The sequence below is a fragment of the Peromyscus maniculatus genome, chromosome 5, assembly GCF_049852395.1.
Source record: "Peromyscus maniculatus bairdii isolate BWxNUB_F1_BW_parent chromosome 5, HU_Pman_BW_mat_3.1, whole genome shotgun sequence".
Taxonomy (NCBI): domain Eukaryota; kingdom Metazoa; phylum Chordata; class Mammalia; order Rodentia; family Cricetidae; genus Peromyscus; species Peromyscus maniculatus.
This window is the reverse complement of record NC_134856.1, coordinates 75,638,414-75,651,586: the sequence shown is the minus strand read 5'-3', so window position 1 is coordinate 75,651,586 and position 13,173 is coordinate 75,638,414. Positions and strand designations below refer to the sequence as shown.

General features: G+C 36.2%; 1 protein-coding gene across 1 annotated transcript in view; it reads left to right on the top strand.

Annotated features, from left to right (window-relative positions):
• The window catches only part of Malrd1 (MAM and LDL receptor class A domain containing 1), a 602,817-nt gene that overhangs the window by 423,664 nt on the left and 165,980 nt on the right, over positions 1–13,173 (top strand). Inside the window, exon 31 of the mRNA XM_076572692.1 lies at positions 3,102–3,263. Coding sequence (XP_076428807.1) covers positions 3,102–3,263 — 162 coding nt within the window. The remainder of the gene's footprint in view (positions 1–3,101; positions 3,264–13,173) is intronic.

Genomic DNA, 13,173 nt, shown 5'->3' with positions numbered 1-13,173 from the left:
GAACTGTCAGCTGTTTTGTTGATTTTACCCATTATGACAAGTGTAAGATAGAATCTCAAAGTAGTTTTGGTTTGCATTTCCCTGATGACTGCGGATGTTGAACATTTAAGTGCTTCTCAGCCATTTGAATTCCTTGTGTTGAGAATTCTCTGTTTAGATCTGTACCCCATATTTTAATTTGGTTTTTTGATATCTAGTTTCTTGAGTTCTTTATATACTTTGGATATTAGCTCTATATTGAATGTGTCATTAGTGAAATTATTTCCCCATTCTATAGGCTGCTGTTTGTTCAAATGCTGGTGTCTTTTGCCTTACAGAAGCTTTTCAGTTTCATGAGGTACTATTTATTAATTGTTGATCTTTGTGTCTCTTCTAACAGTGTTCTGTTCAGAAAGTCTTCTCCTGTTAACAATGAGTTCAAGGCTGTTCCCCACTTCTCTTCTATCATGTTTAGTGTATCTGGTTTTATGCTAAGATATTTGATCCATTTAGAGTTGATGTTTGTGCAGGGTGATAAATATGAATTCTTGTACATGCAGCCATCCAGTTTTACCACTTTTTGAAGATGCTGCTGTCCATATTTTCATTTCAAACTATTCCTGAACTAGCAAAGAAAAGGAAAAAAGGTTCACATCACATTTAACTGGTTAAATCATGAGCCACCTGGGGAGGATCCTGTTTCAGCTTGACACAAATCCTTTAGTGAAGAAAAGTGATTACTTAGATTAAAATGTTCCATCTTACTGCACACATGCAATACACTGATATTCATGCAGGCAAACACCCACACACACAATAAAAATAAAGGAAAAGTTTTATATTAAGAAAGCCATAGAAAGAATGGTTAAGAAAAGAGTAACCAACTGCTGGCGAAGTATTTTTAAAAATATACTTATAGGTCTAAGCATAAATGTTTTATAAAGTCAGTTTATTTTAGAGAGCTGATATTCAAACACATGGTCAGAGTTGAGACAATTGTAAAGATGAGACAGATTCATCCAAGTAATGGTTATCGCATTCAAAACTAGGTTTTGTAAGAGTGGTTTCACACTGTGTAAAAAAAATGGACTATTTTAACCAAGATAAAATAACACAAGAACAGTGTTAAGGATGATTAATGTGGTAACATCTTTGGTATTATAAATACGGGTATAGAACCAATAGTGACTCTACAGATTTGAACCTTTACAAAAAGAGGCAAGATTCATGTTAAATGGAAATCTCACAAGGACCTCTTGGCGAGAACACTGAAATGGTTTGGAAGTGATGGTTGCATATTCCAAGTGGAATATTCCAGAAGCGTTTGAATATGTTAGTCTGTTTTTCATCATGTGTGAATATTTGCAGGACACCTATTTAAAAGTGTATGGGAAGGACAAGTGAGTGTATACAGAGTTAAAAACCTACATAAGAACATGCATTTGAAAATGAAGATGGAAGACTGGTGGGAGTTATGATAGAGAAATGGGCATGGAATGTGCCACTGGAAGATGAGAAAACATGGATGACCTTAAATGAGCTGTAAGAGCATTAGGTTTACAGGTCAGGGAGTGAGGTACATGGAAATACAGATAGCACAGAAACTATGTGTGAAAGTATAACAGCAGTCCTGGGTGTACACAAGAGGGTTTTCAACGTTTGATAATAGGTTGACTAAATGCTGGTATTGGTGAGTTTACATCTTTGCATAATAGAATCCTATTCTGTATTATGGAATGCTAGCATGACATGCATAAGAAACAAAGTCCATAACTAAGCACATAAAATAAAGAGATTATGTTGTCATTAAAATGAGTTGAATAATGTATTAAAAGAAGAAAAGAATGGTTTAAATTCTTGTTTTTTAGGGATAAAATGAAACAATTCTTAAAGAATTAAAACAATTGTTTATGGAAATTCTCTTAGAAACTCAATAGGGTAAAAGAAAACATGAGTTCTGTGTGTTGTGTCTTTGGTATCCATTTAGCATGGAGCTTTTTGCTGATTAACCTTAAATGAGCTAAGATTTGTGTTTTATTAAGAAAAGGATATGGGCAAGAAGAAATGTAAGGGATAACAGAAACTATCCTTTTAAAAGAAAAGAAATGCTAATGGCTATCTCAGTTGATGCATATTAATTAAGCAACATAAGAATTCATTCTGTCTGTGTAACAGCCAGATTTTACAGTGTGCTCAAAAATTACTAACTCCTGTGCCATAATGAAGACCAGATGAAAGTGTGGCTCCAGGAACATTTTTTTAGAGCACTTCACAAGTGATTAGTTGACTTTCTTACCTACTAATTTCTCTCATTGTGAAAAAACTTAATTTAATTTTGAATGAATTATCAACCAATAGTTTTAGAGGATAACTGCTTTCATGATTCTGTGGCTAGCCTAGATATGTGTTCTGATGATCCAGATGGTTTGTGGACAGCATGGTCTACTGCTTTGCTCAAAAGCACCTTTCCTGTCATAAGCAACTTTGCCTTGCTAATGGCCTATCCTGGTCAAACACCAGAACAAATCTCAATACTCTGAGCATCTAGACAATGGATTGCATTTGTTTATTCATCTAAAATGTTCCAAATCATCATAATGTTATACACATTGTTTGAGCATAGACCTGGTTTTATATGTCATCTCTAAACATTATTACTTAATTCAGATAATTAAGTAATAATTATCCTACATGTAATGACACCACGTAGACAAGGCATCTAGATCTCTTGAAAGAACATTACAGAATATATATCAGACATTATCCTCAAGGTTCCCAGCCCACTAACCTGGCATAGGAAGCGGCAAATAGAAAGAGATGATGTCTCAGACAAGGTGGTGGACAAGCACTGACATATGAGTTTGTCCTCTGACATCCACACACTTCATGGCATGAGCACATTCCATGCAAACACACTCATACATGTCTCTCTCACACACAGGCACACACACACACACACACACACACACACACACACACACACACACACACCATGCATAACAAAATATTTCAAACTTAAAAGTAAAACAATTATAAAATGATTTGAATCATCAAAAAATATAGTGGGGCATGGGATGTTGTAGACATTTTGTGAAGCTTATATGAATATCTTGTTTCATTAGGATATTACATAAGCACAGCAGGAAGCTGCAATTTTGAAACAGCATCAGGAGACTGGACTGCAGGTTGTGGTCTCACTCAAGATCCTGAAGATGACCTGGATTGGGCCATCGGCAGCACAATTCCTACTGAAGTCTTGAACCAAGATTCTGATCACACACCGGGTAAGTCCTGCAGCCATAGGGAAGCCTAGCAAAGGGTGTCAATGTTCCTATAGTGTAGAACTTGGAAAGCTAAGTGAAAGGGCTGTCCCTTCTGTTTTAATTACTGAAGTCTTAAACAGACTCAGCTGTCACCATTACAAGGGAGCCCATGACTCTATTTCTTAATTTAGAAAGAAAATATGAAAGAAGGACACCTTTTTAAACATTGTTTTCTTTTTTATTTCTTCTTTTCTCTCACAATATATCCTGACTGCAGAGTCCCCTCCCTCCACTCCTCCGAGTTCCTCCCCACCTCCCCTTCCCATCAGGTCCACTACTCCTCTGCTTCCCTTCAAAAAAGAGCAGGCCTCCCAGAAATAGCAACCAAACCTGACATCACAAGTTGCAATAAGACTAAGCACAAACCCTCATATCAAAGCTGGGCAAGGCAACATGGTAGGAAGAAGAGGATCCCAAAGGCAATGAAATCAGAGACACTCCCACTCCCTCTATTAGGAGTCCCACAAAAACCTCAAGCTAAACAATCATAGCGTATATGCAGAGGGCTTAACAAAGACCCACGCAGGCTCTGTGGTTGTAGCTTCATTCTCTGTGAGCCTCTAGGAGCCCTGCTTAGTTGATCCATGGGCCATGTTCTCTGGGTATTCTCCACTCCCTGGTTACTACAATCCTTCTTCCCCTCTTCTGTGGGTTCCCCAAGGTTTTGGCTCCATCTAATATTTAGCTGTGGGTCTCTTCATTTTAGAAGTAACCGTCTTATTAAATAAGAAACACAGAGCCAATACAGAGATGAAAGCCAAGAGGTCAGAGCAATAGCTAAGAGCTAAAAACCTTAGCCTTCACTGACACTGTTGTCCTACCTCTCCGAAAGAGACCTACTTCCTGTGTGTCTGTCTTTTTATAGTGTTTCTGTTCTGCCTTCTCATTGGTTGTAAACCCAACCACATGACAGCCTCATCACTGCCTGTCTGTACAGACCTCCAGGTCTTCTATGGTTGGTATTGAGATTAAAGGAATGTGTCTCCAATGCTGGCTGTATCCTTGAACACACAGAGATCTACCTAGCTCTGCCTCCCAAGAGCTGGGATTAAAGGCATGCACCACCACCACCCAGTTTCTGTGATGGCTTACTGTTAGCTCTGGCCCCCAGGCAACTTTATTTATTAACATACAAATAAAATCACATTTCAGTACAAATAAAAATAAAATATTACCATACTGCATCTGTTTCCATCAGTTGTTGGATGAAGCCTCTCTGATGACAACAGGGCTGGGTGCCAATATGTGAATATTGCTAGGAATGATTTCACTGACTTTTTTTTCTTTTTTTCTTTCTTTCTTTTTTTTTGTGCGTGTGGGGTTGTTGAGCAGTCCTAATTTGTTCTACCATAGATCTATGGGCCATTCGGCTTCCAGTTCCTAGCCAGGCAGTGTTGAACATGAAGTGTTGTTCACTTCCACAAGCTCTGCGCCACTATTGTCCCAGCGAGTCTTGCAGGCAGGACAGGTCATAGGTTGAAGTTTATGTGGCTGGGTTGGTCTCCCAGTACCCCTCCTGTTAGCTTTGCCGTGTTAGAGAAGACGGCCAGTTCTAGCTCTGTATCCCCCATTACTAGGAGTCTTCGCTAGGGTCACCCGCATATGTTCCAGGAAGGGTCCACTGCACTAGTTTTCCATATCGCCCCTCAAATGCCCCTCCCCCAATTCCATCATCTCTCCCTCTGTCCCTCCCTCCCCCACTAGATCCCTTCTGTACCCATCCCTACCCATCCTTGGTCCACCTACAAAATCTATTCTATTTCCCTTTCCCAGGCAGTTTAGTCTGTCCCCTTTTGAGTCCTCCTTGTCACTTAGCCTTTCTGGGTCTGTGGACTGTAGTGTGATTACCCTTTACTTAACAGCTAATATCTGCTTATAAGTGAGTCCATACCACGTTTGTCTTTATGAGTCTGAATTGCCTTGCTCAGAATGATTTTTTTCTAGTTCCATCCATTTTCCTGCAAATTTCACGATGTCATTTTTAATAGTTGAGGAATACCCCATTGTGTAAATGTACCACCTTTTCTTTATTTATTTTTCAGTTTAGGTACATGTAATTAAGTCCTGACAGAATCACATTTCTCAGTGAAATTAGAGGGTGTGAAGTGATAAAACTACACAAAGACAGGAGGTGGGGAAGGAACTGGACAGAGAGGAGGGAGGGGGAACTGTGGTTGCGATGTGAAAGCAGAAAACAAATAAATACAAAAAAAGAAAAATTATAATAGAAAGGTCAAATTACAATCAACCCACAGTGACTGTACCACACACTTCACCAGACATTTTTGTTTCTAAAGACAGCACGGGATGACTTGTTAAATAGTAAAAACCACTGACTCTTGCTGAAAAAAATACTTATAATCTTTTGTTACAATTTATAATTTAAAAATACAACCTTTCCCCCTTCTTTCTTCCTCCAACCCCTCCCATATAACTCACATTCTTGCTCTCTCTCAAATTCATGGCCTCTATTTCTTTAACTTTTGTTTTAAGTATATATACGTTTTTCTCCTATAAAATGTATTTTTTTTTTTATTTTTCGAGACAGGGTTTCTCTGTGTAGCTTTGCGCCTTTCCTGGGACTCACTTGGTAGACCAGGCTGGCCTCGAACTCACAGAGTTCCGCCTGTCTCTGCCTCCCGAGTGCTGGGATTAAAGGCGTGTGCCACCACCGCCCGGCTAAAATGTATTTTTTAATTTTTTAAGGTTAAGAAGTAGCCTGAAATATTTAATGTGGTTCATTTCATTTGTCAGCATGAGATAGGATGACATTAAATTGCTGAATTCTGAAGGAATGAGATTGCCGGCCATAATGTAGTCTCACGTGGGTTGGCAGGCTGTGTAGAACAAAAATGGCCAGCTCCTTCAGTAAGTTAAGGAATCCTCTCTGAACTGGCTTTGGACTTCATCTATGCCATAAGCTTTTTTGGGACTCCAGGCTGGGAGCCCCTTCTGAGAACTACAGATTCAACACTCTCCTGATTTCTCAAGCCAATTCCTTAAAAAAAAACCTCTGTCTCATCTCTGTCTCTTTTGTCTCTCTGTCTCTCTGTCACTTCTTATATATTTAAGTTTGCATGTTTTATACATATGCAGGGTTTGGGGTTCTGTTTTACTGGAGAAGTCTAGTGCAGTAGTCCCCTCAAGTAATTGGAGCATACAAACAGTAGCAAAGCATAGGATAATATGATAACATTTCAAAGGAAATATGTAAATTGGCTTAGCCAGTATATGATCAGAAAAAAGAACACATTGTTTTATTTGTATAGATTCTAAGCAGATTGAACGTTCATGAAGTTACTTATATGGCAACTTCTTTGTCTCCATCAATGTGTTCCAAGCCATATGCTTTACTAATCATGTATTTTGTCTGTTTTGTTTTTTAAATTAATCTTTACTTCAAATATTTTTACCTTTTGACTGAGTTCTATTCCATTTTTTTTCACCCTAAGATTCATTTCCATTATAAAAATAAGAAATCAGTGTACACTAGATCATAGGTTAAACAGGGTAGAGATTCAGGGACCTAAGATCAGTTGGGATTTAATATATTTAATATATCACCAAGGGTGGATAGCTTAATCCAATAGAGGAATGTGTTCTCTAATACAGTGGCATATCTGGTCATCTATTCAGATGGAAATTAATTTCAACCATGTACTATATCATATGTAGACGTACATTCCAGGTAGAACAAGTGTTTAAATACAGAATAAAATAATAAAACCTTACAAGGAAACAGTTAACTATGTGAAATTGAGAAGCAGAACTTGCTTACTAATTTCCAATCAATTTTTTTAAAATCAATTTAGAAAGCATTCTGGCTGAAGAGTTATATAAAAAGAGCACTTAAGGACATATGTATAATGATATATACTTTAGTACTGTTTATAGCCAAAATGAAAAGTAAGTGACTACCTATCCCATATCATTTGTGTCCTTTTGTATATTCATTTTTTCATGTATTAAATATCAGGAACATCTCCAGCTCCTGTTGATACACCAGTGATTAAATAAGAGAACCCTGCCATAATGGAGCTTACATTCTAGAAAGAGGGAAAAAGAAATAGATGGACATGGTTAATAAAAAAATATGACTTTGTTACAAGTTGGATGAGACAAAGGAAAAAGTCATAGCTAGTAGGATTGGGAAGGACAGTGGATGGTGTGTAGAGTACTAACTAATTCTAGAAAAAAAAGGCTTCTTCTAGCTTCTTGGACAAATAAGCTTTATTGGGATGCACAATATATCACCAGGTGTGTGCCTGGATACCAAGGTAGGATCACCGGGCACACTGACAGGTGAAAATAGGTCACCAAGAAATTCCTGTTGGAAACAAGGTTGTAAGGAGGAGAGTCAATGAACCAAATAGCTGAGCTTGTGTTTCTAACTTTGAATATTTCATTTCCTCAATTTTTCATTTTATAAATATTATATCAATAAGAAATATACTACTTGAATTTTGTTAGCATCACTAAGCAGGATAAAGGACAGTTTTTCCTCTAATTCTAGTACATTGATAATCCTAGTACAAACTTTGCTAAGCTTGTGATTTTTATATACTATATTTTTTTATCATGGTTTCTTTCTTGCACACTGTGCTCCAGACTATCATAGAACTTACTATGTAGCTCCAGTTGGTTTCAAAGTCTTGGTAATTCTTCTGCTCTGTGTTTAATCTTCATTGTCAACTTTATTGGATTTATAACCATCATGCAAACATTTCAAAGTGTTTCCAGAAATGTTATCAGAGTAAGGATAACTCACTCTGAATTTGAGTGATACCATCCAATGGGTGTGGGTACCAGACTGAAAATTGTGAGCTGAGCACTACCATCCATCTCTCTGCTTCCTAATGTAATGTGATCCACCACCATGGTTTCTCCACCATGATTGATTATGTTCTTTCTTAAAACTTGAGCTAGAGTGAACTATTTCTTAAGTTGTTTTTATCAGGTATTCTTGTTACAGGAATATGAAAAGTAACTAACGAACAGTATGAGCCATTTATAGCTACTTTAATGTTCTTAATGTATTGGGCTCTCAAACTATTTTATGTTGGTTGTGGTGGTACATACTAATGATTCCAGCTATTGTGGTGCAGAGGCTGATGGATCTATCTGAGTCCAGGCCTACTTGATCTACATGTAGAGTTCTACAATAGCCTGGATTACATAGTGAGACCTTGTCTCAAAAAAAAAAAAAAAAAAAAAAAAACAAAGTCCAATACTGTTTTATTATGTTAATATGATTTTATTATATTTGCTCATTTAAAAATATGGTACACATCTGTTTATATGTTGGGAAGTATTTTACCAATATAGTTCAGATGGCAGTATCCTGAACCAGATGATAATTTCTGAGTTTGGATACACGTTACTTTTCCGTGAGTTGATGTGAAAAATAAGCGGATGTTCATTTGTTCTGCTGTAACCCAGACAATAACCTGGACATAGAAATTTCTGAGTTCTTTAGACTCAACTTCAGATATCTTTCCTTATCTTGCGAAGGTACTGAAATGCTGCTGTGCATTTCCAGTGATGTATTATTATGGATAGTTCCAAACTGTGGTAAGATCAACTATGAAAGAAGGAGGGTTGGTCAATAGACATGAGAAAGGCCACACCAGAGTTCAAGAAGTCCCAGATGAGTGATCAATGATGCCTTTTAATGAAATAAGTAAGGGCTATTAATGGGAGTAATTTTTTCCTTTATTGAACTTCCACAGTTTGTGTAAGTTCATTTGAGTACATGGAAAAATGTTCAATCCGGTTGTTTGTGCAATTTGTCTGTAACTATGTTATCCACAGATGAAGAAATGTAATCTTTCTGACAGGGTACTTGATTATCCTCTGTGCTAATCAATACTTGAGATAGTGTATTTTTCAGAGTGCTCTTCTCAAAGTACCCTGATTATATCATCTTGATACCAGAATACAGCTCAGAAAATTTGTCTAGGCATCTCAGAGACAATGGGCTGGCAAATAACTATTAAGAACCTTAATTAATTTTGACCCTTTGGCAGATACAATTTTTTAAAAGACAACACATTTCAAAAGGCCTATAGCCTTTTTAAAGCATTTCAGTGTTGCTGTTAATTAAAGTTATATTTACAGACCTTTTCACCTACTGGATTAGAATCATAAGGAAGATAGTTCCAATATTCATCACAGGCTTATTCATAAACCATTTTAGAGACATTTCTTAATTGTAAAGAGGATCTATGAGCTTAAGTCTACCCTCTCATCTACAGAAGATTAGTGTTTAGTCTCAATATATATTCAGCTTAATTTGCATGACTGGAATTAATGTAGGAATAACACACAGCACTTCTTTCTTTCCATTCCTTTTCTTCATAGTTTCATTTTCATTTTAATGATATAATTAATCATCTCCACAACTGGACTGTAAACTCTAGTGACAGAAAAATGACATCTTCTGTAGTTTATACATTCCTTCTAGCATCTTATCATACTTGATAACTGTATGTATAGGCCATACGTTACTGGATTTATCCTCTTTTGTCTTGTTGCAGCACTGTTCTTTGGTTAATTTATAAAACAAGAAATCCATAGTTCTAATAAATACTGTGAATGGTCTTCAGATGCAGAGAATGTTTATTGTTATTCAGCTCTATTTTCAACACCTATTATTATGACTATCACCTGCTAATCTTAGGACTGACATGTTGTCACCTAGACCTCAACGTATTTGTTGAGAAGGAGTCCCATGTATCCAAGATAAGCTTAAAACTCACTATATAGCTAAGGATGATAATAACCTCCAAAGTACTGGGATAAGTGTCATACAACATCATGCCTGGCTTTATAGCAACAATTTAAAATATAAAACATTCAATAGACATAATTTAATTTCATATTTTAGAGGGTCATGCAGTTTATGTACATGATAACTATTTTCTGTTATAAGGGTAAATGCTTTTCTTCCTACTCCCAGAGGTGAAGGAACATGTATAATAAATTATTTGTATAAATATGTATCATGAATTAACAAAGACTGAACAGTACAACCAGATCATAAAGCTTAATCCAAGCCCTCTCCAGAGTATCACCATGCTATTTCTTGCTTTTATGCTTGTATACTTGGCTTCCCTTAAACTTGTTATTCAAGGCCACTGTACTTTAATTAGTTGTGGGCTTTCATCTTTGTTCTCTGGAAAGGAACAGGGAGACTTCAATACTCATTTACTTAAGAATGTTGGCAGATAAGAACATGTAATTTGATGTAGAAAAGCTAGTTCTTCATACATGTAGCATATCATTCTCATTCGGTTTGTCCTGCTTGATACACATGCATACATATCTACACATGTATGTACACAAAACAGATGCCTATGTTGTTATACAGTTTTAGAAGTTTCTATCTATCTTAGACCCAGAAATATTGAAACAATTTTAAGCATTCATGAAGAGGAGGAGGAAGAGGAAAAACTTAGGAAGGGGAATAGAAGGAGGTGATATAGAAGGAAGAGAAAAAGAAAGGAAGAGTTAGGAGATGGTGATAGAGTGGTCCAATTGGATGAAGCAGACACAGTAGAAATCTAAGCTCTGGGAAGCTTTCAAAGAAACATAGATATCTTAAAATCAAATTGGAATTTGCTATTAAAGACTGGATTGTGTTACTCCCCCAAATGTTTGCTTGCATGTCTTCAAGTCTCTAGTTCCTATCCTGACTCTATTTAGAGAGAGAGACTTGGAAAAGGTAATTCAAGTTAAATTAACTGAAAATAATGGGACCCTATTTCAATACGATCGGGGTCCTTGTGAGGAAAGACAATAGAAATGAGCTCTTACAGAACAAGTCATGTGAGGGCAGAGATAGAGGTAGCCATCTCTAATCCAATGAAAGAATCCAGTAGAAACTGCATATTACGCTTTGATTTTCATCTTCTTGTCTTAGGTATTGTGAGAACATACATTTCTGATGTTACAGCCACTCAGTAAATGATATTTAACTGTGACTGCCCTAACAGATTCATACAAATACCAAGAAAGTTTCAAGGAATTCACTAAGAAACAACACTTAGAATGCCTAGAAGAGCTGGGTCATGGCCTCTTCCTACATATGTCTGCCAGTAAGCACTGTTTCAATCTAGCTAATTACACATGAAAGTTGACTCTTCTATTAGGTTAATGATAAAAAAAAATGTTGTACAGAAAATTGAACACCTGCCTAGGAATGAATGAGCTTGACATAATTACGTTCTGGACTAGAGACAAGTGTATGCTTGAGGTCACGCATGAGCAACACAACATGCTGTCAAAGGGAAATAAAGATAAATTTGTCACGACTAATAAGTTAGTACATTTTAGTTTGCTAACAAGACTACCTTTTAGACCCAAGATTGAGACAGATAGTATATATTATTCATATACAATAAATTTATAGAATGTGTAACTATCCCAATATATATGTACTGGAACACAGAAAACCTTACCAGGTACTGATATTTTAAACACTAGTGTTTTAAAAGTTAGTAAGTGTTATTTGGGGGGAAAAGAAAATACATATGTAGATGTGGGGTATAAATGGAATATAATTTAGCATCATTTAAAAGAAGGTCTCATTTGCAAAAACATTGACTAACATATAGGATATTAAGCAGACATAGGAAGTAACTTATTGCATAGTATCACTGATATGTAGGATCTAAAAAGATAAAAATAAGCAAAACAGGGTTGGAGAGATGGCTCAGAGGTTAAGAGCACTGACTGCTCTTCGAGAAGTCCTGAGTTCAATTCCCAGCACCCACATGGTGGCTCACAACCATCTGTAATGAGATCTGGTGCCCTCTTCTGTATACATAATAAGTAAATAAATCTTTAAAAAAAATAAGCAAAACAAATACTTAGAAATGAATCATAAAAGAGGTATTCACAGTAGTGGAACGGGGGACAGGACATGGAATTCCAAAGTGCACACAATTACATATGATAAATAGATGGAAACATCTTATGAGCAAATGACAAGTGCAATTTAATATTGTACTATTCAGTGTACATTTTACAAGGATCAAAGGCTATAGTTATCTTTATGAAACAAACATCGAAGATAACCATATAAGTTATACATTAATTTTATTGAGTATAGTAAGCATTTCACTGTGTATGTACATGCACATCAAGTCATCTAAGTATTATATTGTATAAAATAAAAAAGTGTAAAATCTATGGATAATAGGAATACACAGAGAAGAACCCAAGTCAAAGGCACAGAAAATGTTTTCAACAAAATCATAGAAGAAATTTTTACCAACTTAAAGATGGAGATGCCCACCAAGATACAAGAACCATAGCAGACACCAAACTGACTGGACAAAAAAAGTTTTCCCAAATCACATAATAATCAAAACACTAAACATACAGAACAAAGAAAGAATATTAAAACTGCAAGGGAAAAAGACCCTATAACATATAAAGATAGACCTATTAAAATAGCATCTGACTTTTCAATGGAGACTCTAAAAGCCAGAAAGGCCTGGATAGATGTTGTGTAAACGCTAAGAGAACACAGATATCAGCCCAGACTACTATACTCACTAAAACTTTCAATTACAATGGATAGAGAAAGAAATACATTCCACGATAAAACCAAATTTAAGCATTATCCTTCTACAAATCTCACCCTACAGAAGGCACTAGAAGGAAAACTTCAACCTGAAGGAGCTACCCAGGTCCAAAGAAGATAGGGAATAAATAATAACAGACAGCAATTCAAAAGATGAGGGAGAACAAAACAGCAACAACAAAAAAACCACACCACCACAACAAAATAACAAGAATCATAACACATATTTCTCATAGATAACTCTTAACATCAATGATCTCAATTCCCAAATAAAAAGACACA